The sequence below is a fragment of the Nycticebus coucang genome, chromosome 12, assembly GCF_027406575.1.
Source record: "Nycticebus coucang isolate mNycCou1 chromosome 12, mNycCou1.pri, whole genome shotgun sequence".
NCBI classification, from domain to species: domain Eukaryota; kingdom Metazoa; phylum Chordata; class Mammalia; order Primates; family Lorisidae; genus Nycticebus; species Nycticebus coucang.
Window position 1 is genome coordinate 67,617,632 of NC_069791.1, and position 23,171 is coordinate 67,640,802.

General features: G+C 42.8%; 2 protein-coding genes across 3 annotated transcripts in view; both read left to right on the forward strand.

The window, feature by feature from the left end:
- Window positions 1-23,171, forward strand: part of LOC128560897 (small integral membrane protein 10-like protein 2A) — a 77,420-nt gene that overhangs the window by 10,428 nt on the left and 43,821 nt on the right. The window contains exon 2 of one of the 2 annotated variants that reach the window (XM_053554504.1): window positions 11,069-11,107. In XM_053554504.1, the coding sequence (XP_053410479.1) occupies window positions 11,069-11,089 (21 nt within the window). In that variant the 3' untranslated portion in view covers window positions 11,090-11,107. Of the gene's footprint in view, window positions 1-11,068; window positions 11,132-23,171 lie in introns of those variants that run through there. The other variant, XM_053554502.1, reaches the window with a different exon arrangement.
- Window positions 11,151-12,963, forward strand: FAM220A (family with sequence similarity 220 member A). The gene has a single exon (XM_053554499.1). The coding sequence runs from the start codon at window positions 11,151-11,153 to the stop codon at window positions 11,898-11,900; it is 750 nt and encodes a 249-aa protein (XP_053410474.1). The 3' UTR covers window positions 11,901-12,963.

The window sequence follows — 23,171 nt, forward strand, 5'->3', positions numbered from 1 at the left end:
ATTTTGTTAGTCTTTTTTTGTCTTTTATGCCCATCATTTTGACATTTGGGTTGTTTGCACTTTTTGGCTCTTACAATGTTGCTATAAACTTTTTTTTTTTTAAGAGACAGAGTCTCACTTTATCACCCTTGGTAGAATGCCATGGCATCACAGCTCACAGCAACCTCCAACTCCATGGTTTAGGTGATTCTCTTGCCTCAGCCTCCCAAGTAGCTGGGACTGCAGGCACCTGCCACAACGCCTGGCCATTTTTTTGTTGCAGTTTGGCTGGGGCTGGATTTGAACTCACCACCCTTGTTATATGGGGCCGGTACCCTACTCACTGAGCCACAGGCACCGCCCACTATGAACATTTTTGTATAAGTTTTGTGTGGATGTTGGATATGTTTGCATTTGAGCTAAGGAGTGGAATTCCTGTAATCATTTCAAAAAGATTGCTCTGAGTGGGTGGGGTGGCTCACGCCTGTAATCCTAGCACTCTGGGAGGCTGAGGCAGATGGATTGCTTGAACTCAGGAGCTCAAAACTAGCCTGAACACGAGTGAGACCCCATCTCTACTAAAAATAGAAAAACCAGCTACGTGAAATGGTGCACGCCAGTAGTCCCAGCTACTCGGGAGGCTAAGGCAAGAGGATTGCTCAAGCCCAAGAATTTGAGGTTGCTGTGAGCCATAATGCCCCAGGCGGTCTACCAAGGATGACAGAGTAAGACTGTCTCAAAAATAAAAAAGATTCCTTTCAATATCCTATAAGAGTTGAAGGGAAGCAGTAATCCAGTTGAGAAATGATAGTGATTTTTCAGGGTGGCCGTGGAGATGGAGGGAGGTGGTTGCATGATCCATGTGTTTCTGAATTTTAGTTGGTGAGAGAATGATCCATTGCCTTTCTTTTCTATGAACCGCCCATGTTCTTTGCCCATTTTTTTGTTTGGTAGTTTATCCTTTCCTTATTTTCTTGATGTGTTCTATCTGTTAAATAAGAGTTGTCTATGATAAGAGTTGGATTTTTTTTTTTTCTAGCTTGTTACTACATTTTGACTTTGCTTATGATGGGTTTTTGCCATGCCAAATTTATTTTTATGTAGCCAAAGTTTAACAATCTTTTCTGACTTTTGGGTTTTGTTCTTGTTAGAAAAGCCTTCCCAACTCTTAAGGATATAAGGAATCCACCTGTATTTTTTTGAGACTCGTGTCTAAAAAAAAAGGAATGCTGATCTTTTTTTAACTTTTAAATATTATGCCTTTGGAATTTTTGGTGGCATGGGTCCAAATTGACCTTTCTCCAAATAGTACTGCAGTGAAAAACCTTGTGCATGTGGCAGTTTTGTCCTTTTTTTGTTGGTTCACTAGCTTTAAGAAGACAAAGGCCAGCTCGGCACCTGTAGCTCAAGCGACTAAGGCAACAGCCACATAAACCAGAACTGGCGATTCAAATCCAGCCCAGGCCCGCCAAACAACAATGACAACTACAAACAAAAAATGGCCAGGCATTGTGGCAGGTTCCTGTAATCCCAGCTACTTGAGAGGCTGAGGCGAGAGAATCGCTTAAGCCCAGGAGTTTGAGGTTACTTTGAGCTGTGATGCTACAGCACTCTACCCAGGGCGACAGCTTGAGGCTCTGTCTCAAAAAAAAAGAAGACAAAGGCCTTTTTGTCTGGTATACTATCCTAACACCAGCACCTGTCTTAGGGTAAGGGGCTTAATGTTTGCTGATTGAATTTGTAGCAAAGAACTGTAAGAGTAGAATGGTGGATCAAAGATGTTAAACATTTCTTTTTTCTAATTTTTATTTTTATTAGCATTCCTTTTTTTGTTTTTGTTCCGTGCTGCCACATCCAGCGGTCACTTCTTGATCACCCCCTTAACTGTACCTCTCAGCAGCATTTTGTTCATTCCCTGAAGCTCGCTCTCTTTTTTTTTTTTAGAGACAGAGTTTCACTTTGTCACCCTCAGTAGAGTGCTATGGCGTCATAGCTCACAGCAACCTCCAGCTCTTGGGCTTAGGTGACTCTCTTGCCTCAGCCTCTTGAGTAGCTGGGACTACAGGCACCCGCCACAATGCCTGGCTATTTTTTTGTTGCAGTTTGGCCTGGGCCAGGTTTGAACCCACCACCCTCAGTATATGGGGCCAGTGCCCCACTCACTGAGCCACAGGTGCCACCCCCCTGAAGCTCTCTTGATGAAAATGTTGATAATAGTAACTGGTCACGCCTGTAATCCTAGCACTCTGGGAGGCTGAGGAAGGTGGATTGCCTGAGCTCACAGGTTCAAGACCAGCCTGAGTCAGATTGAGACCTTGTCTCTAAAAATAGCCAGGCGTTATGGTGGGTGCAGATAGTCCTAGCTACTAGGGAGGCTGAGGCAAGAGGATCGCTTGAGCCCAAGAGTTTGAGGTTGCTGTGAGTTGTAATGCCATGGCACTCTACCGTGGGCTACAAAGTGAGATTCTGTCTCAAAAAAAAAAAAAAAAAAAGATAATAGTAGCTGGTACTTCAGTACAAGTCTTCACAGAATCCTGTAAGGAAGCATGATTCTCTCTGAGCAAGAACTTGCCCACCCACAACCCCAGGCTGGGGCATAGCCTTGCCTGTGCATCCTTCTCACCTCATGAGTGCACCTCTGAGCACCTGGGTGGCTGGAAGGAGGAAACAGAGTGGCAGCACAGCTACTTTTGTAGGGGCAAGTGTGATTTTTAAAAAAATTTATTTATTCATTTTGAGACAGAGTCTCACTTTGTGGCCCTTGGTAGAGTGCACTGGTGTCATAGCTCACACCAACCTCAAACTCTTGGGCTCAAGCCATCCTCTTGCATCACCCTCCTATTTGGGACCACAGGTGCCTGCCACAACACCCACCTATTTTTTCTTTTCCCCTTCTTTCTTTTTAAGAGATAGGATCTCACTCTTGCTCAGGCTGATCTTGAACTCCTGAGCTCAAGCAGTCCACCGGCCTGGGCCTCCCAGAATGTGCTTGATACGTTGAATGATTAGTAGCAGGAACTCAATGATGTTGGTGTGTTCCTTGTGGTTATGATTCAGCTTAATTTAGCAATGGTGGAATTGTTCCTATTTCTCATCATTTAAGCTACATAGAAATTTGTGGAGTTAGTTTCAGGTCCCAGTGTGATCATTTTAGTCATGAGCGCAGTGAGAGTCAGGTATACTGGCATGCACACTTATAGGCAGATGAAGCAGGCTCATCCTGAAGTGTATGTGTGAGCCATCCTGATTCACAGGGTCCCCTCAAGAGCCCTCTAGTATTAGCCATTTCTCTACCCAGACCCTTTTAGAATTAGCCTGGCCTGCTTGCTGTCAGAAGCACCGGGGCCAGGATATTTTTAGTTTACAAAGCAGTGGAGCTGTGCACCATCAGGCCCTGGAGGCCATGAATAGCTTGGGTTAGGGAAGGTGAGGGGACAGGCATCCATGTGGGCAGCAGCTGCCTAACTAGGTCATGCAATTGTCATCCAGCAGGTCTGCTCCTCAAGCAGGCAAGGATTTGTGGGGAAAGTGACCTCTGTCCTTAGGATCAGGAGTGTACCTGGACAGTCTTGCTTCCCTGAGCACTTTTAGGCCCCTCTGAACTCCATGGATCAATTTTCAGCCTTTAACATGTCCATTGGGGGACTGAGGGAGATTTAGGTCCAAGTACTTACTCCTGGGACTGCACTTTAGTTTTACTGAATCATACTCCGTAAACTTCAAAATAAGCCTTCTTCTCTCATTCTGGTGCTTTCAGTTTTGGTGGCTAAGTTTGTTTGCCATCATTTATGCTGTTTGTGATTTTATAGATTCAACATGCGGATAGGGGATGATGAGGCCAAAGAGTTAATTTTATATACTTGTGCATACTTTATTTGGTACAAATATGTCTAGTATAGTGACAATATTTTGGAAGTATTTTTGGCTCTCAAAATGTAAACAATATGTATAATGGTCTAATATCAGAAGAGGTTAGTTGAGGGGTCTGAACCAAAATGTTTTCAGCAACCTATTGAAGTATTTTGATAAGAGAATTAAATACATTGATTATTACTGAATTTATTAAAGAATTAGAACTTCAGGAGACCAATTTATTACATCTGAATATGTGATTGCATTATCATTCAACAAATGATTATGCTAATGGCACCTTATTTAAAATATTTTAACACATTTCTGGAAATAATTCATCTTTCTGAACAGTACTAAGTCCTTGTACAAGGACTTAATAGTTTTTTTGAGAGCTGTCCCATATTAAATGACCTGTTTTTCTTAAGAATTAAAAAAGAAGCTCGGTGCCTGTAGCTTAGCGGCTAGGGCGCCAGCCACACACACTGTAGGTGGCAGATTCAAATCCAGCCAGGGCCTACCAAACAACAATGACAACTACAACCAAAAAACAGCTGGGCATGTGACAAGTGCCTGTAGTCCCAGCTATGTGGGAGACTAAGGCAAGAGAATCGCTTAAGTCGAGAGTTTGAGGTTGCTGTGAGCTGTGACGCCATAGCACTCTACCCAGGGCGACAACTTGAGACTGTCTCAAACTAGAAAAAAAAAAAAGAATTAAAAATGAATATTTTAATACATACTAGAATATATTTAGTAATGCTTCCATTCGAAGATAATCATTCTTAGTATAGTTCAGTAAAATAAATGTAAGGTATGAGATAATATGTTTTCACAAGTTAATTTGAGAGAAGTTAATTAGATTTGACTGGAAGCTTTGGAAGTTTATTTTTTGAAATGTAACTGGAACCAACACTTATAGTAATTGACAATTTAGATTTGTTATTTTGTATGGTTCAACTGTATTTTTTAGTTTTATAGAGCAATGTTAACACTTCCAGCAATAAAATTTTTGAGTATGTCCTACAAGATATATGTTAGTATTCATAAACTATGTATTTTACTCTATCAAAATATTCATATAATGTATATTATTAAGCACAGAAAAAATTAAAAAGAAGAGATGAAAATAGGCCAAAACATCCTAGTATTTTCTTCCATGTTCCTAAAGGAGGAATCACCCCATATTAATGACTGCTGGACTAAAAGATTGTGTGAAATTTTTCAGTTTTCTTATAGCTAACTAAGTTGGTTTGTGTGAGAAATATGTTTTCCAGGTGTGCTTTGAGTCTTCCTTCTTTTTTTGTTTTTTTGAGACACAGTCTCACTATGTCGCCCTCGGTAGAGTGCTGTAGCATCACAGCTCACAGCAACCTCCAACTCTTAAGCTTAAGCGATTCTCTTGCCTCTCAACCTCCCAAGTAGCTGGGACTACAGGTACCTGCCACAAAGCCTGGGTATTTTTTTGTTGTGGTTGTCATTGTTGCTTAGCTAGCCCAGGGCTGGGTTTGAACCCGCCAGCCTCAGTGCATGTGGCTGGCGCCATAATCACTGTGCTACTGGCCCCAAGCCTAAGTCTTCCTTCTTGGTGTCTGTGGTAACCCCCTGCTCCATCTGGTCTTTATATCTTGGTGTTTCTGGCCTTCTGTAGCCTACCTGCCTTTGACAATTTCATTTTGTTGCCCTCGCCCTTGGTAGAGTGCCTCAAACTCTTGGGCTCAAGCGATTCTCCTGTGGTGGGGACTGTAGGTGCCTGCCACAATACCCGGCTATTTTTGGAGATGGGGTCTTGCTCTGGCTCAGGCTGGTCTTGAACCTATGAACCCAGGCAATCCACCCATCTCAGCCTCCCAGAGTGCTAGGATTATAGGCTTGAGCCACCGCACCCAGCTTATTTTTTATTTTTATTTTTTTGAGACAGTCTTTCTCTGTTGCTGTAGCTAGAATACAGTGGCATCATCATAGCTCACTGCAATCTCAAACTCCTGAGCTCAAGCAATCTTTTCACCTTAGCCTCCTGAGTAGATAGGAGTACAGGCAGGCGCCACCACACTTGGCTTTTTTTTTTCTGTTGTTAGTAGAGACTGAGTTTCACTGTTGGTGAGGCTGGTCTTAAACTCCTGACCTCAAGCAATCCTCCTACCTTGTCCTCCTAGAATGGTAGGTTTATTGATGTGCTATATACCAGGGTCGTCATTTTATCTCTTAGAAGCTGGCAGCTTCTAGATGGAGGTCCCCAGTGCTGGAGTCTCTTGAGCTAAAGGCTTTAATATCCAACCACTTGTCTGAGTCCCATGGTCAAAGTCTGTATGTTCCAATCTGAACTGATCTTTCCTCCAGACTTGCTGCTTCTGCCATTTTCAGTTAATGACAGATTATCTTCATCACCCAGAATTGAAAGAAACCTTTGGGTCATTTCACCTTTTTTAGAATCTAGTCAGTTACCAACTTTAGACAGAAATGCTTCTGGCCACACATGCTCCGGTAAAACCAGCATAAGGCTGAGGCAGGAAGATCACTTGAGGCCAGTAGTTTTGAGACCAGCCTAGCCAACATAGCCCCTATCTCTACAAAAAATTTAAAAATTAGCTTATGTTTCATTGAATCCCCAACAATTAAAAAAAGAGTTAGCTGACATAGTGGCATGTGCCCATAATCCCAGCTACTTGGGAAGCTGAGGCAGTGGGATCCCTAGAGCTCGAGAGTTCAAGGCTGCAGTGAGCTAAGATCATGCCACTGCACTTTAGCCTGGATAACAAAATGAAACCCTATCTCTAAAAAATAAAAAATTGGGGCAGGTGCCGTGGCTCACGCCTATAATCCTAGCACTCTGGGAGGCTGAAGCAGGTGGATTGCCTGAGCTAACAGGTTCGAGACCAGCCTGAACCAGATACAGCAAAACCTCCTCTCTAAAAATAGCTAGGTGTTGTGGCAGGTGCCTATAATCCCAGCTACTCGGGAGTCTGAGGCCAGAGAACCACTTGAGGTCAAGAGTTTGAGGTTGCTATGAGCTATGACGCCACAGCACTCTACTAAGGGCAACAAAGTGAGATTCTGTCTCAAAAAAATAAATAAAAATAAAAAAATTTTAAAAAGACAAAAAAATTGTAACACATGAATCTCTTTTCCTTACTATTGTAGCCTTTTTTTTTTTGTAGAGACAGAGTTTCACTTTATTGCCCTCGGTAGAGTGCCGTGGCGTCACACAGCTCACAGCAACCTCCAACTCCTGGGCTTAGGCGATTCTCCTGCCTCAGCCTCCTGAGTAGCTGGGACTACAGGCACCCGCCACAATGCCCAGCTATTTTTGTTGTTGTTGTTGTTGTTGTTGCAGTTTGGCTGGGGCTGGGTTTGAACCCGCCACCCTCGGTATATGGGGCCAGTGCCCCGCTCACTGAGCCACAGGCGCCACCCTATTGTAGCCTTCTTTATCTTTCCCCTGTACTATTGGAATAGTTTCTTAATTGATCCTTCTGTTGTGGCTCCTTTCTAGGCTGTGCACTAAGCAATTCATCTGAAGTACAGATCTAACCATCACATCCTTTCTAAAAATTTCTCACTGATTTACTGTCACCTGCTGAATGAAGTCCAAGCTCTTGTGGTAGTAGTCTGTTCCTCTCATGTTCTGGCCCCTGTTCAGCTCGATGGCCTCATTTTTCAGCTCTCTTTTCTTTCTATTTTGGCCTCCAGTAATAACTTGCTTTATTTTGTTCCTGGTGTGCTCTTAAATTTTTTTTTTTTAATTAACACAGTTATACTTCCATATGGCTTCAAGATTCTCCTAGTTCCATAATATATGCTCAGAGAAACAGCAGTTTCCCACCTGCCATTTCTCCATTCCCATAGCCATCCGTTTTCAGCTGTAACTGGTTCCTCAGTGTTTGCTGCTTTATCTCTAAATTGCATGCTTGTATTGTTTTGCTTCTTTATTTTTCACATTTTAGGCTTTGTCTTCTCACTGTGAAAGATGAGGTGTTAGTTCTCTTTGCTCACTGTTTCCCTCCCTCCCTCCCTACCTTCCTTCCTTTTCTAGATGAGTCAGGGTCTTCCTTTGTTGATGGGGCTAGAGTGCAGTGGCATCATCATAGCTCACTGCATCTCACCTTTCTGGGCTCAAGTGTTTCTCCCTGAGTGGTGGGGATTTCAGGCATACACCACCACATCTGGCTAAAGTTTAATTTTTTTTTTTTTTGTAGAGACAGAGTCTCACTTTATGGCCCTCGGTAGAGTGCCGTGGCATCACACAGCTCACAGCAACCTCCAACTCCTGGGCTTAAGCGATTGTCCTGCCTCAGCCTCCCGAGTAGCTGGGACTACAGGCGCCTGCCACAACGCCCGGCTATTTTTTGGTTGCAGTTTGGCCAGGGCCAGGTTTGAACCCGCCACCCTTGGTATATGGGGCAGGCGCCTTACTGACTGAGCCACAGGCGCCGCCCAATTTTTTTTTTTTTTTTTTTTGAGACAGAGTCTCCCTCAGTCACCCTGAGGTTGAGTGCTGGGGTGTCATAATAGCCGGGCATTGTGGCAGGCACCTATAATCCCAGCTACTCGGGAGGCTGAGGCACGTGGATTGCTTGAGCCCAATAGTTTGAGGTTGCTGTGAGCTTTGCCACTAGGGCACTCTACCACAGGCTATAAAGTGAGACTCTGTCTCAAAAAAAATTTTTTTTACTGAATACAACTGATGTGTGCATTTGTTTTCTATTAATGTTCTGTGGGTTTGGTCTTTTAGATGAACACAGCACATGTCAAAAATTATATTTAACTCATCAATTAATAGAGGAACTAGTAAGATGTTACAGCCAGTTTAAAGAAAAATTCAATCTCACACACACTAAAGTGAGTTTTTCAAATAGATGCAAAACTAGTCAGTATACACAGGGTAATAACCAGTTGCATTTTGGGCCGGGCGCAGTGGCTCATGCCTGTAATCCCAGCACTCTGAGAGGCTAAGGGGGGTGGATTGCCTAAGCTCACAAGTTTGAGGCCGAGTGAGACTCTGTCTCTAAAAATAGCCGGGCATTATGGCAGACGCCTGTAGTCCCAGCTCCTTGGGAGACTGAGGCAAGAGAATTGCTTGAGCCCAAGATTTGAGGTTGCTGTGAGCTAGGATACTACAGCACTCTACCAGGGATGACAAAGTGAGACACTGTCTCAAAATAAATAAATAGGCTCGGCGCCTGTAGCTCAATGGCTAGGACACTGGCCACCATACATCAGAGCTGGCAGTTCAAATCCAGCCTGCACCTGCCAAACAACAATGACAACTACAACCAAAAAATAGCCGAGTGTTGTGGCGGGCACCTGTAGTCCCAGCTACTTGGGAGGCTGAGGCAAGAGAATCGCTTAAGCCCGAGAGTTGGAGGTTGCTGTGAGCTGTGACACCACGGCACTGTACCCAGGCCAACAAAGTGAGACTCTGTCTCAAAAGGAAAAGGAAAAAAAGTATATAAATAATTGGTTTCATTCCATGAGACAAAATTAATTTTAATTTCTTTGGACAGGAATTCATGTACCTTAGTTACTCTTTAAGTTGTTGGCAATTTACAGAGTTGTAAAGCAGTTCAAAGAGAAGGAAAGGCATTCCTATAAAATTATTGGTAACCCGAACGGGCATCCTAGGTAGCAAAACCCAACAGTCTTATTTTTAGTAGTTTTTCCTGGCATCTTCCCTGTTTATAGCATAATATGTCAAAAACAGGTTATTCTTGATCATAGAAAAAGGCTGATCTCCTTAGGTTTGTAAGTACAGCAAGAAGGTTTATATAGACATCTAGGCCACCTTGAGTTTGCTGTTGGAACCTAGAGCTGTATAGTAGTGGACAACTGCTAAGGTCACAAATCAGCTGTCCAGAAGTTTTCATGTGGATTCTCAGATGAGATTTTGAAAGCATCTGTTACTTGCTAATCTGAGAGTAGGGAACTAAGCCCAAGAGACTTTTTGCAACCATATTTTTACAACCGTATTTTTACCTGCAGTACCTGTAAGTTTGGATGAATTATTTTCTTATCAAGGCTCCAAATTTGCTGAGCCTCTTTGCCTGCCAAGAGGTGATTTTCTTTAGAAGCACTTGAAGATTAGTGTCTTTTTTGCCAGGACCCCTCCAGGCTGGCTTTCAATGGGTAGGGAGCTTTTGGATCTGCAAGTAAATCAGCCTTAATTCCTTAAAAGTGACTTGTCATACCTGACTCCCTGAGAGTCATTCTCAAATAGGACACTTCATTAAGGCCTTGTTTGCATAATCAAGTCACCCAATTATATCCTGTTTAAAGGGAAGACATATCTTTATTGTACCTACACAAAAAACCCATATTGGGGGCGGCACCTGTGGCTCAAAGGGGTAGGATGCTGGTCCCATATGCCGGAGGTGGTGGGTTCAAACCCAGCCCCAGCCAAAAAAACAAACAAACAAAAAAAACCCATATTGGAGTGAAAAATACAAAGCCTCAGAATTTCTGCATTTATTTATTTATTTATTTTTGGAGACAGAATCTCACTATGTCGCCCTCGGTAGAGTACCATGGTGTCACAGCTCACAGCAACCTCCAACTCCTGGGCTTGAGCGATTCTCTTGCCTCAGTCTCCCAAGTAGCTGGGACTATAGGCACAAACCACAACACCTGGCTATTTTCTTGTTGCAGTTGTCGTTGTTTAGCTGGCCTGGGCCAGGCTTGAATCCACCAGCCTCGGTGCATGTGGCTGTTGCCGTACTGTGTGATGGGCGCTGAGCCATGAATTTCTGCTTTTATTTAAGTATTTTTAGGAAATACTACATTAATAAAGTCCTCTTTTAATTTTGATCTCTAATGCATAGTTTATCATTCTTTTTTCTATCGTGCTATAAGACTTGTTGGTACCAGAGATAGTTAAAGAGATTTTGGAGGCTTGGCGCCTGTGGCTCAAGCCGCTAAGGCGCCAGCCACATACACCTGAGCTGGCGGGTTCAAATCCGGCCCAGGCCCGCCAAACAACAATGACTGCTGGAACCAAAAAATAGCCAGGCGTTGTGGCAGGCGCCTGTAGTCCCAGCTACTTGGGAGGCGGAGACAGGAGACTCGCTTGAGCCCAGGAGTTTGAGGTTGCTGTGAGCTATGATGCCATGGCACTCTACCCAGGGCAATAGCTTGAGGCTCTGTCTCAAAAAAAAAAAGAGATTTTGGAATTTGTTAGAAAATATTTGGTGGGTATAGATTCTCTTAAGACCTACTGTCTTCATTGTAAAACTTTGATCATCTTCTCTAGGTTCATATTGAGATACATTGAAGGCCCTCCCCTAACGGATGAAGGTGTGACCTCAGGCTCACTGCGTCCAGGAACACAAAGCATGAGGGACAAAAGAAGGCCTTTTGGCACCTGCCTGGAAAAAGTGAAGTGGGAGAGAGGAGCTGACTTGATCAAACCATTATCTAGCCTTAAGAAAAGAATGCAGGAGGAGAGCCCATGTCCAGCAGACATACCTTCCTGGATGAATAAACCTGGAAATCCACAGACTGAGACAATATCATTGGAAATGAAAAGTGATCTGAGAGGGGCTGATGTCTTGCTTCACAATGGCAACAAAGTGCTTCTTCCATATTTAAAAGAATCAGTAAGAAGAAATTCAGATTCAGCAGCCACTCCAAGCAAAGCCATGGGTCTGTTCTCTGTTCCTGCAGAAGAGCACTTAGCTGGAGTGTCCTGTGGTGTTGCAGAAGCTCTGGGGAGGGACTGGCTGGGAAGAGAGCCCAGAGCCATGGGCAGCCACAGAGGACAGTGCTCCAAAGGAGAGTTTGGGTTGTCAGGACTGCCATGCCATCAAGAACTGTTGGGAATGGAAATTAACAAGGATGACCCACCAAGTGCTTTTCCTGAGGGCCTGGGCTCTGAGTTAGAACCATCTTGCCTGCGTTCTGTCCTGTCTGTGGTACTGCACACGTGTCCTGAAGTACTCCTGAATGATGAGACAAAACACATTTTCCTTGAACATTTAAAACCCATGTTTTCAAAGCAAACAATAGAATATAAGAAAATGCTTTCAAGTGTAGAAAGTACCTCAAGTGGTCTGCAGATAACACAGGGGTTACTGGCTCTATGACCTTTTGAATTAGCAGATGCATTATGCCATAGTTAAGGTACAAGCAGAACAATAAAAATAGATTAATTTTAAAAGTTGTTTTAGAATGATTTCTTTCACATTAAATCTGTATGGAGAGTGGCGCCTGTGGCTCAAAGGGGTAGGGCACCAGCCGGAGGTGGCAGGTTCAAACCCAGCCCCGGCCAAAAACTAAATCTGTATGGAAACCATGCAACCCTCAAGTTCCTGCTTTGGTTTGTATGACCAAAGTAAGTTGAGCTTTAACTTGGAGGAAACTAGTTGATGAAGAAGAAAATTTTGTAGCTTGTTTTAAATTGTGCTTGAAAGACATTCAGGATTGGGATACCATTTAGGAGAGTGTTGACATAGCCTGTATAAATATCAGATTAGAACATTCTGATTTAACGTGAAGTTCTCTACTTATCTTCAGTACCCATTCTTGAAGGGCTACTGTCTCACATGCTATATGTCTCCTCCACTTGTCTTTGATCACCTAGTGTAAGTGGATATTTGTAAAATCTACCCCCCTGTGCTGTTATTAGGCCTTGATGAGTTTTTGGTAAGCTGTTATCATTTCTGCATTTTGTGGACTGATTTTAATTTCCTGTCTTTCTCACACCCCTTTCCTTCCTCTTAAAATGCCGTTTAGATGGCGGTCCTCTGGTGAAAGTTGCAATATTAAACTTTAGAATAATCCTTTCTCAAACTAGGAACCCAAGCAGTGTTACCTTAAATAAAAAGGAGCTTGATACTATTTGATATAGCTCAGTTATAGAGAGGCAAATCAAGTACTTCCCTTATAAAAATTTCCCATGTTCTAGGAATTGAGGTATCTTTTACACTTAAGATTTTTCTGAGGTAACTCCTTTATTTTGTTGATAACTTTAATAAAGGTCATTTGAGTATATATGTTTTTAAGGACTCCCAAAGGGAGACTTAACTATTGACTGCATATATCATTTTATATTGTGTGCTAAATTACTATGCTGTGCGCTATTTTAGTGATTTGGGAAAATGAAAAGTAAAATTTGTTCTTTAGTATAATAAATAATCTTAAATTTTATGTGTGTGGTCTTGGTAGTTCTTGTGTTTTTATTAATGTTATCTTTCTAATACTTTCTAACCCCAAAGTAGGTTTCTCATAGAGAAGGTAAGAAGCAGAGCTTGAACAATAAAATGTAAAGCTAGATTAAAACTCAGTTCTCACTTTTTTCCCAGGATATGATGAAATATGTGTTGTATTCCTTTAGGCTGGTGCTCAGAGAGTCCCAAAGTCTTTGGAAAACAAACCATCTCCAGGCCAGGTGCTAAGGATCACACCTATAATCCTAGCATTCTGGAAGGCCAAGGTGGGAGGATCCCCTGAGATCAGGAGTTCAAGCCTTAGCAAGATGAGACCCCATCTTTATTAAAAAAAGAAAACCAAATGTGGGTGCTTATGGTCCCAGTTACTAGGGAGAATGAGGCAGGAGGATCTCTTGAAACCATGAGTTTGAGATTGCTATGAGCTAGGCTGATGCCATGACACTCTAGCCTGGACAAAGAGTGAGTGAGACTGTCTCAAAAAAAAAAGTCTCAAGCCAATCTAATTGACATTCTCTTGATTGAGCAAGTAAAGCCCTTATGAATGTACCTGCCTTTTTAGTGTTACTGATGGATTGTGAAATGAGGTGGGGACACTTAAATGTTTGAAAATGAGAACTGTTTTCATGTCAAGCCCTCATTTTACTTCCCTTTTTTTTTTTGGAGACAGAGCCTCAAGCTGTTGCCCTGGTTAGAGCGCTGTGGCATCACAGCTCACAGCAACCTCCAACTCTTGGGCTCAAGCGATTCTCCTGCCTCCACCTCCCAAGTAGCTGGGACTACAGGCGCCTGGCTATTTTTTGGTTGTAGCTGTCATTGTTGTTTGGTGGGCTCGGGCTGGATTCAAACCCGCCAGCTCAGGTATATGTGGCTGGCGCCTTAGCCACTTAAGCCACAGGCACTGAGCCTAGTTCTCTTAAAAAAAAAAAAAAACTACTACTGGATGGAAGTGGAACACGTTATTCTTAGTAAAGTATACTTAAGTATCATAAGAAGCCTGGGCTCAGCACCAGTAGCACAGTGGTTACAGTGCTAGCCACACACACTGAAGCTGGCGGATTTGAACCCGGCCAGGGCCAGTTAAGCAACAATGATGACTGCAACCACAACAAAATATAGCTGGGCGTTGTGGCAGGTACCTGCAGTCCTAGCTACTTGGGGGGCTGAGGCAAGAGAATCGCTTAAGCCCAAGATTGGAGGTTGCTGGGAGCTGTGATGTTACAGCATTCTACGGAGGGCAACATAGTGAAACTCTGTCTCAAAAAAAAAAAAAAGAATGGAGAAACATGAATCCTATGTATTCAATTTTGATATGAGGACGATTAATAACCTAGTACACGGTGGGCGGTGAGGGAAGGGGAGAGCAGAGATGGAGGGAAGGGGTGGGGTCTCCGTGTGTGATACACTTTCGGGGGCAAGACAATTGTTAAGAGGAACTTTACCTAACAAATGCAATCAGTGTAACCTGGTTTCTTATACCCTTAATGAATCCCAACAATAAAAAAAAAGTACTCTTGGGCGGCGCCTGTGGCTCAGTGATATTGTTAGAGAATTCCTATATGAGGAAAAAGAAGCTGATTCTAACAGAAATTCCAAATGTTGAAACCTTTTCTTTATTTTTGCAGTTTTTGGCCGGGGCTGGGTTTGAACCCACCACCTCCGGCATATGGGACCGGCACCCTACTCCTTGAGCCAAGGCGCCGCCCCCCCCAAAAAAATTTTTGAGATGGGATCTCACTGTATTGCTCTCACTGGCTTCAAATTCCTGGGCTGAAACAATCCTCCCACCTCAACCTCCAAAAGTGCTGCTCAACCACCATTCCTGATAAGACATTTTCTTTTCTTCCTTTTTTTTTTTTTTTTTTAAGACAGAGTCTTACTTTGACACCTACCAAGGGTGTCAAAGTTATAGCTTGCAGCAACCTTAAACTCCTGAGCTTAAGTGATTCTCTTGCCTCAGCTTCCCAAGTAGCTGGGACTACAAATGTCCCCCACAATTTATTTTAGACGAAGTCTTGCTCTGGCTCAGGCTGGTCTCCAACCTGTGAGCTCAGGCAATCCACCCGCCCCAGCCTCCCACGTGCTGGGATTAAAAACATGAGCCACCTTGCCTGGCCCTGACAGGACATTTTCAACAAAGCATTTTGGTTGGGTTGCAGCCTCTTGGATCTGAGAAGTCCTTGAGTGAGATATTTTCTTCTATTCAACAGCTCAGTTATTGAAGGGGGAGCAGAAGCAGACATTACTGCAGTTTTGCTTTGGTTGTGTTTTGGGTAGATTCCTTACAGTTATTTTAAATTGTTAGGTAGTAATATAAGGAATTTTTCTAGAGTAGTTGTACTTCACAGTTTTAGACTGTGATTCTGCAATTAACTGTTGAATGCTACTAGGTTTTTCTTAAGGCAATGAATTTGACTTGTTTTACCTCCCCCATCTGCCTACTAAGAGAGTTGATTCTACTATCAGAAAACAAATGAATAATTTTTTTTTTTTTTTGAGACAGAGCCTCAAGCTATTGCCCTGGTAGAGGTAGAGTGCTATGACATCACAGCTCACAGCAATCTCCAACTCCTGGGCTTAAGCGATTCTCCTGCCTCCGCCTCCCAAGTAGCTGGGATTACAGGCACCCACCACAACGCCCAGCTATTTTTTGGTTGCAGCCGTCATTTTTGTTTGGCAGGCCGGGCTGAATTAGAACCCGCCAGCTCAGGTGTATGTGGCTGGCGCTGTGGCTGGCGCCTTTGCGGCTTGAGCCACAGACGCCGAGCCTGTTTTTTTTTTTTTTTTTGAGACAGTGTTTCTGTTGCCTAGGCTAGAGTGACATGGCATCAGCCTAGCTCACAGCAACCTCAAACTCCTGGGTTCAAGCAATCCTCTTGCCTCAGCCTCCCAAGGAGCTGCGACTACAGCTGTGCACCATACCACCTGGCTAATTTTTCTATCATTATTTATTTGTTGAGACAGTCTCACTCCGATGCCCCAGTCTAGAGTGCCATGGTGTCAGTCTAACTCAGAGGAACCTCAACTCGTGGGCTCAAGCAATTCTGCCTCAGCCTCACAAGGAGCTGGGACAATAGGCAAATTTTCTATTTTTAGTAGAGATGGGGTCTCACTCTTGCTCAGGCTGACCTCCAACTCCTAGGCTCAAGAGATCCATCTCATCCTCACAGAGTGCTAGGAGGCATGAGCCACTATGCCTGGCCTACAAATGAGTAATTTGAAGATTAGGAACTAGACTTTGTGTTCTAACTCTGAAAACTTCTATTATACTTAAGTTTGCTGGCATTCCACTGCTGCTTATTTCTAATTTCTTATTTCCACTGATGACTTGGAGAAGTCATTCCAGTCATTGTGTCTGTGTTCCTTTGAAGTTGCATAGCTGCTTTTTTTTTCAGTAGAGTTCTCAGATGCCTTGACAAGTCTAGAACTTTGTAGGACATCTAAGGTGATATCCTAGCTAGTACAAAGGCAGAATGTAGGGCTGTTTCTTGTCATGCCCCCTCCTTTTCAAGATTTAGTGATGATTCATCTTGTTCCGGAAAACCTGTCATGTGAGAGTGAGCTGAGAAAAGAGGGGAGTTGGGCGGTGCCTGTGGCTCAGTGGGAAGGGTGCTGGCCCCATATACCGAGGAGGGTGGTGGGTTCGAACCTGGCCCTGGCCAAACTGCAACAAAAAAATAGCCGGGCTTTCTGGCAGGTGCCTGTAGTCCCAGCTACTTGGGAGGCTGAGGCAAGAGAATCGCCTAAGCCCGGGAGTTGGAGGTTGCTGTGAGCTGTTATGTCACAGTACTCTACTGAGGGTGATAAAGTTAGACTCTGTCTCTAAAAAAAGAAAGAAAAGAGGGGAATTGGCTTATTTTAAATGCAAGTACTTGTTCTATATGTGGCAAGACCAAACATATCCATGTCTGACTCATTTAGAAAAATGTGAATACAGCAATCAGGGAGACAAACTCTTTCCAGCCTTGTGTAGTGGGAAACCTACCCTCTTTGGGAGAGGTAGGGAGAGGTTGAGCAGGTGTTGTGTCCTTGCGAGTGGCAGGCAGGGTCCATTGTTAAATAAATGTTCACATTCCTACTTAACTATATAAGAGCAAGACATGACAATACCTGAATTTAGAAAGATTTCAACAGGGCAGCACCTGTGGCTCAAGGGAGTAAGGTTCTGGCCCCATATGCTGGAGGTGGTGGGTTCAAACCCAGCCCTGGCTAAAAACTGCAAAAATAAAGAAAAGGTTTCAACATTTGGAATTTCTGTTAGAATCAGCTTCTTTTTCCTCATATAGGAATTCTCTAACAATATCACTTTGATTCCGTGTAAATATTATGCATTTGAGTTGAACATGTTATATGCTCTGGGTCTCCTCTTTGTAGTACTGTCTCTAAAAAGCATCCTGGGAAACTGGAATCAGTTGCAATGTTTGAAGATTCATGTGATTTATGTGGTATTCATACCAATATCATACCAAAAATGACAATTTTTCTATCAGCTTCCTGTAGGGAGCAGTGTGGTTGTCTTTCCAACACAAAAATACCCAACAGTAAGATTCAGCTTTCAGACTTGACCATGCGTCTTAAAATTTGATGTATGAATTTTGCCCTTTTCTATTCAGATTCATAACAGAAGGTAGTTTTGGTTTTGGTTTGCAGGAGGCAGGAAAGAGGATCCAGAAAAAGGCATGAGAATCATTCAGATCAAAGCACCTGCCCAGGTGAGCAAGGGACTCTTAGGCTTAAATCCTGTTGATGTCCCTTTCTTTCTCAATGGGAAAATGCACGATCATTTTCATAGTTTAAATTTATCAATATTGCTATTAACATGACTGAAAAAACCTTGTTTTCCCTTTAAAATCTATTAAAATCAGTATAGGTAAACATAAAATAACAAAGAATAAGAAAAAAATCAGTATAGGGATCTTTTAAAGGTATTACTTGGCCAAGAGAGGTGGCTCATACCTATCTTAGCGCTCTGGGAGTCTGAGGCAGGAGGATTGCTTAAGCTTAGAAGTTCGAAACCAGCCTGAGCAAGACGGAGACTCTTGTCTCTATTAAAAATAGGAAAACTAGCTAGGCATAGTGGTGTGAGCCTATAGTCCCAGCTACTTGGGAGTCTGAGGCAGGAGGATTGCTCAAGCCCAAGAGTTTGAGGTTGCTGTGAGCTACGATGCCAGGGCACTGGACCCAGGGTGACAGAGTGAGACCTGTCTCAAAAAAAATAAAATAAATAAATAAATAAACAAAAAATAAAAAATTAAAAGTAATACTTATTTTGGAAGCTATAGGGCATGTGGATATTGTGTATTAAGTTGGTAGATGAGGTCAAGTGTAGTTTGAGAATGCCAAATAGTCACTTTATTTAAAAAAAATTTCTTTTAGGCTCAGCACCCAAAGCACAGTGGTTATGGCGCCAGCCACATACACCGAGGGTGGTGGGTTCGAACCTGACCCGGGGCCAACTAAACGACTGCAACAAAAACATAGGTGCGCCTTGTGGTGGGTGCCTGTAGTCCCAGCTACTTGGGAGGCTGAGGCAAGGGAATTTCTTTTTTTTTTCTTTTTTAAAGTTAACATGAACACAGATTTTATTAATAATTGTTATGCGTATCTATATGATTCCTTGCCCTCCTGGATAGTTTTAATTAAAGACAATGTTTTCTTTCAGTTTTACTGGTTAAAGTTAGTTTCTTTGTGCAAGGGAATTTCTTAAGCCCAAGAGTTTGAGGTTGCTGTGAGCTGTGGCACCATGGCACTCTACTGAGGTGGTGAGACTGTCTCAAAAAAAAATATTTTATTTTTAAATTTCATTTCAGGTTAATGTGAGGGTACAAACAACCAGGTCACAATGTTTAAATTTGTTAAGTAGAGTCCCTCTTGTAGTTGTGTCCCACACCCAAAAGGTGTGCTATATAACTCTACATGGTGCTATTAATTGGGAACACCCCAAACTCCCCTTCTCCCTCATTTGGAATGAAAGGAGTTTTTTGTTGGCTTCATATTAGTATTGACTGCTTTGGATATTTGCTTTTCCATTCTTTTTTTTTTTTTTTTGGTTTTTGGCTGGGGCTAGGTTTGAACCCACCACCTCTGGCATATGGGACCAGTGCCCTACTCCTTGAGCCACAGGCGCTGCCCTGCTTTTCCATTCTTTATTATTATTATTTTAAACAGAGTTTCGCTATGTCACCCTTGGTAGCTCACAGCAACCTCAAAGTCTTGGGCTTAAGCGATTCTCTTGCCTCAGCCTCCCAAGTAGCTGGGACTATAGACACCCTCCATAACGCCCGGCTATTTTTTGTTGCAGTTGTCATTGTTGTTTAGCTGGCCCTGGCTGGGTTTGAACCTGCCAGCCTCAGTGCATTTGGCTGGTGCCATAACCAAAGTGCTACAGGTACCGAGCCTGCTTTTCCATTCTTGTGATGCTTTACTAAGAATGTGTGTCAACTTTATCCAGGTTAATACAAAAGATGTAAAGTCACCATCTTTTTATGGCTGAATAGTATTCCAGGGTATACATATACCACAGTTTGTTGATTCATTCCTGAGTTCATGGGCATTTATGTTGTTTCCACATTCTGATGATTGCAAATTGAGCTGCGATAAACAATCTAGTGCAAATGTCTTTATGATAAAATGATTTTTTTTTCTTCTGAGTAGATGCCTAGTAGTAGAATTGCATGGTTAAATGGAAGGTCTAATTTCAGTTCTTTGAGGATCCTCTAGATTTCTTTCCAAAGAGGCTGTATCAGTTTGCAGTCCCACCAACAGTGTAAAAGTGTTCCCCTCTCTACACATCCACGTCAGCATCTGCAACTTTAGGATTTTGTAATGTGGCCTACTCTTGCTGGGGTTAAAAAGAAGGTTTTTTGTTTGTTTGTTTTGAGATACAGTCTTGCTCTGTTGCCTAGGCTAGAGTGCCATGACATCAGCCTAGCTCACAGCAACCTCAAATTCATGGGCTCAAGCAATCATCCTACCTCAATCTCTGGAGTAGCTGGGACTATAGGCTCCTGCCATGTCGCCTATAGGAGGAGTCCACTAATTTTTCTATTTTTAGTAGGGACAGGGTCTCTTTCTTTGTTCTGCCTGGTCTCGAACTCCTGACCTCAAGTGATCCTCCCACCTCAGCCCCTCAGAGTGCTAGGATTACAGGTATTAGCCACCAGGCCTGGCCAAGTAGTCACTTTATTAAGTGTATTTCATTATGGGCAAATTTTAAGTTACAATGGAAAATTTTCACCTCCCTCTGAGAGTGAATGACCAAAGCAGGCCCCAGTGGATGGGATGTTGCTACGGGACAGCCTGTGTTTAGTGAATCCCAGGGTGAGTTATGAAGCTTCATAATTTGAGAATAGAGGAGGTTAGAATAAAAGCCTCTGGGTCACATTTGCCAGGAGAGGGAGCCACGTATTCACTTAGGGAGTGTGCTGATTCAGGATGTTTTATTCTGGTTATTTTGTTTATCTAAATTCTTATGCAAAAATTAATGTCGGAATACTGGATTTAATTCAGTTCATCGTGGTTTGTTAACCTGAGTGTGGTGTATCAAACCTTACAACACGATCATAACTCTTTAATTCAATACCCATAGATGGCGCTTTAGCAAAATGATCAGTGTGTCAGAAAAATACACTGGTGGGTTTTCTGTTTTTTTTTGTTTGTTTTGTTTTTATTAGGGAGAATGACTTTCAGTAAGAAACTGCATTTTCACACTGCATCAACAGGAACAGTAGTTTTGTTCATAGTGGACTGGTCAGAGTTTTCATTTCTGCCCAAGAATGTACATACACAGTCCCCAGTACTGGGAGGTTTCACAGGCCCTGTCAGAATGATGGTGGCCCTGTTCTGATTCAGGGGGACCAGTGGACTCCTCCTGTACTTGCTGTTTTCGTGAGAGCCTCCTGGAGACCATTAGAGGGAAATATACCACACAGAATGAGTCGATTTTTTACTATAGAAATCACAACTTTAAATGTCTTTTGTGGCTTGTAATGAAATGTTCTTTTTTTTTTTTTTTTTTGTGGTTTTTGGCCGGGGCTGGGTTTGAACCCGCCACCTCCGGCATATGGGACCGGCGCCCTACTCACTGAGCCACAGGCGCCGCCCGTAATGAAATGTTCTTAACATGTAGGGATGTATTGAAAGATTGGGAACTGTTATTGTTCCATATGTTTTTTTTTGAGACAGAGTCTCACTATGTCATCTTTGGTAGAGTGCCATAGCATCACAGCTCACAGCAACCTCAAAGTCTTAGACTAAAGCAATTCCTTTGCCTCAGCCTCCCAAGGAGCTGGGACTACAGGTGCCTGCCACAATGGCTGGCTATTTTTTTTTTGGTATAGTTGTCATTGTTATTTAGCAGGTCTGGGCCGGGTTTGTACCCACCAGCCCTGGTGAATGTGGCCGGTGCCCTAACCACTGAGCTATGGGCGCCGAGCCTATTCCATAATATCAATGAATGATTACTCTTTCCAAGGCATTTTGTAAAAGCTATCAGGGAACTTCTTTTTGTAAAATGGTAAATGGGGATAATAGAGTATATATAAATGGCTTGTAAGCTACTTAATGTGTTAAAAATGTTTTGAGTACCATGACTTATGAAAATAGAGCAGTTTGAGTAAACTCCAGATTTTGTCTTTGTTAAATATTTCTGTTTTAATCTGTTGTGGAAAAATTGCTAGGATGGTGCTTCCTCTCTCTTCCTTGAGTCAGATATGTAATAGCACGACTCCATTATGTTTCGCAAGATCCTGATCTTGGATTAGTGGCATAACTCCTAAGAATATTCCATCTGCAATCAGGTAGTTGACCATCTTAATAGCTAACAGCCATTCATTGAGTCTCCACTTCTAGGTATGAACAGGTGTTGAAGCTGCTGGTGTAACACTATCTTACTCTTCAGAACAATCCTGAAAAACAAGGGTTTTCATTTTCATGCTGAAGACATGGGGGCAAGGTCACATAGCTTGGGACTGGTAGAGGTGGGATTTGAACAACTCAGTGGGCTCAGTACCTGTAGCTCAAGCAGCTAAGGCGCCAGCCACATACACCAGAGCTGGCAAGTTTGAATCCAGCCTGGGCCTGCCAAACAACAATGACAACTACAACCAAAAAAAAGCCTGGCATTGTGGAGGGGGCCTGTAGTCCCAGTTACCTGGGAGGCTGAGGCAAGAAAATCGCTTAAGCCCAGGAGTTGGAGGTTTCTGTGAGCTGTGACATTACAGCACTCTACCAAGGGCGACAAAGTAAGACTCTGTCTCAAAAAACAAAAACACCAGCTCAGTGAACATAGTTTATTCTTTTTGAGACAGAGTCTCACTTTGTCACCCTTGTTAGAGTGCTGTAATGTCATAGCTCACAGCGACCTCAAACTCTGGGGCACAAGCAATTCTCTTGCCTTAGCCTCCCAAGTAGCTGGGACTACTGGCACCCACCACAATGGGAGGCTGTTTTTCTGAGATGGGGGTCTTGCTTTTGCTCAGGCTGATCTCAGACTCCTGAGCTCAAGCAGTCCACCCACCTCAGAACATAGGTTATTCTTCATGCTATGTTCCTTGTCACTTCCTTTCATGATAGTCTTTCAACATCCAGCAAATACTTACTAAGTGCCTACTGTACACCAGGCATTCTAGAAGGTGCTGGAGATTGAGCAGTAAATAAAACCATGCCCCTATCCTCACGGAGCTCAGCAGTTCAGAAAGGACCATAAGGTATTAGGAACATGAAAGGAGAAATGGAAAGATTTCTGCTATTATTAAAGTACCAGTGTAGTGATATTTGATTTTCTGGTTGTGAAAATGATAAAAAATTTGTCAAAGAATTAAGATCTCTTCTTTGTTCTAAAGAGGAAAATACTGTTAACTTTTTGGGGTTGATGAACTTTAAGGAAGAAAGTAGTACCTTCTGGGCGGCACCTGTGGCTCAAAGGAGTAGGGCACTAGCTCTGTATACAGGAGATGGCAGGTTCAAAGCTGGCCCCAGCCAAAAAATAAAACTGCGGGAAAAAAAAAAAAAAAAAGAAAGAAAGTAGTACCTTCTACTTCTTGCTTGAATCTCTTATAACCTCACGCTCAATGCTTTACTGATGGTCCCAGATTCAAAGAAATGATGATCTCTAATGAATCTAAAGCTAGCTTACTGGCACCGTTCAATAGAATAGACTTTAACCATGCATGATACCTTAAAATTTTT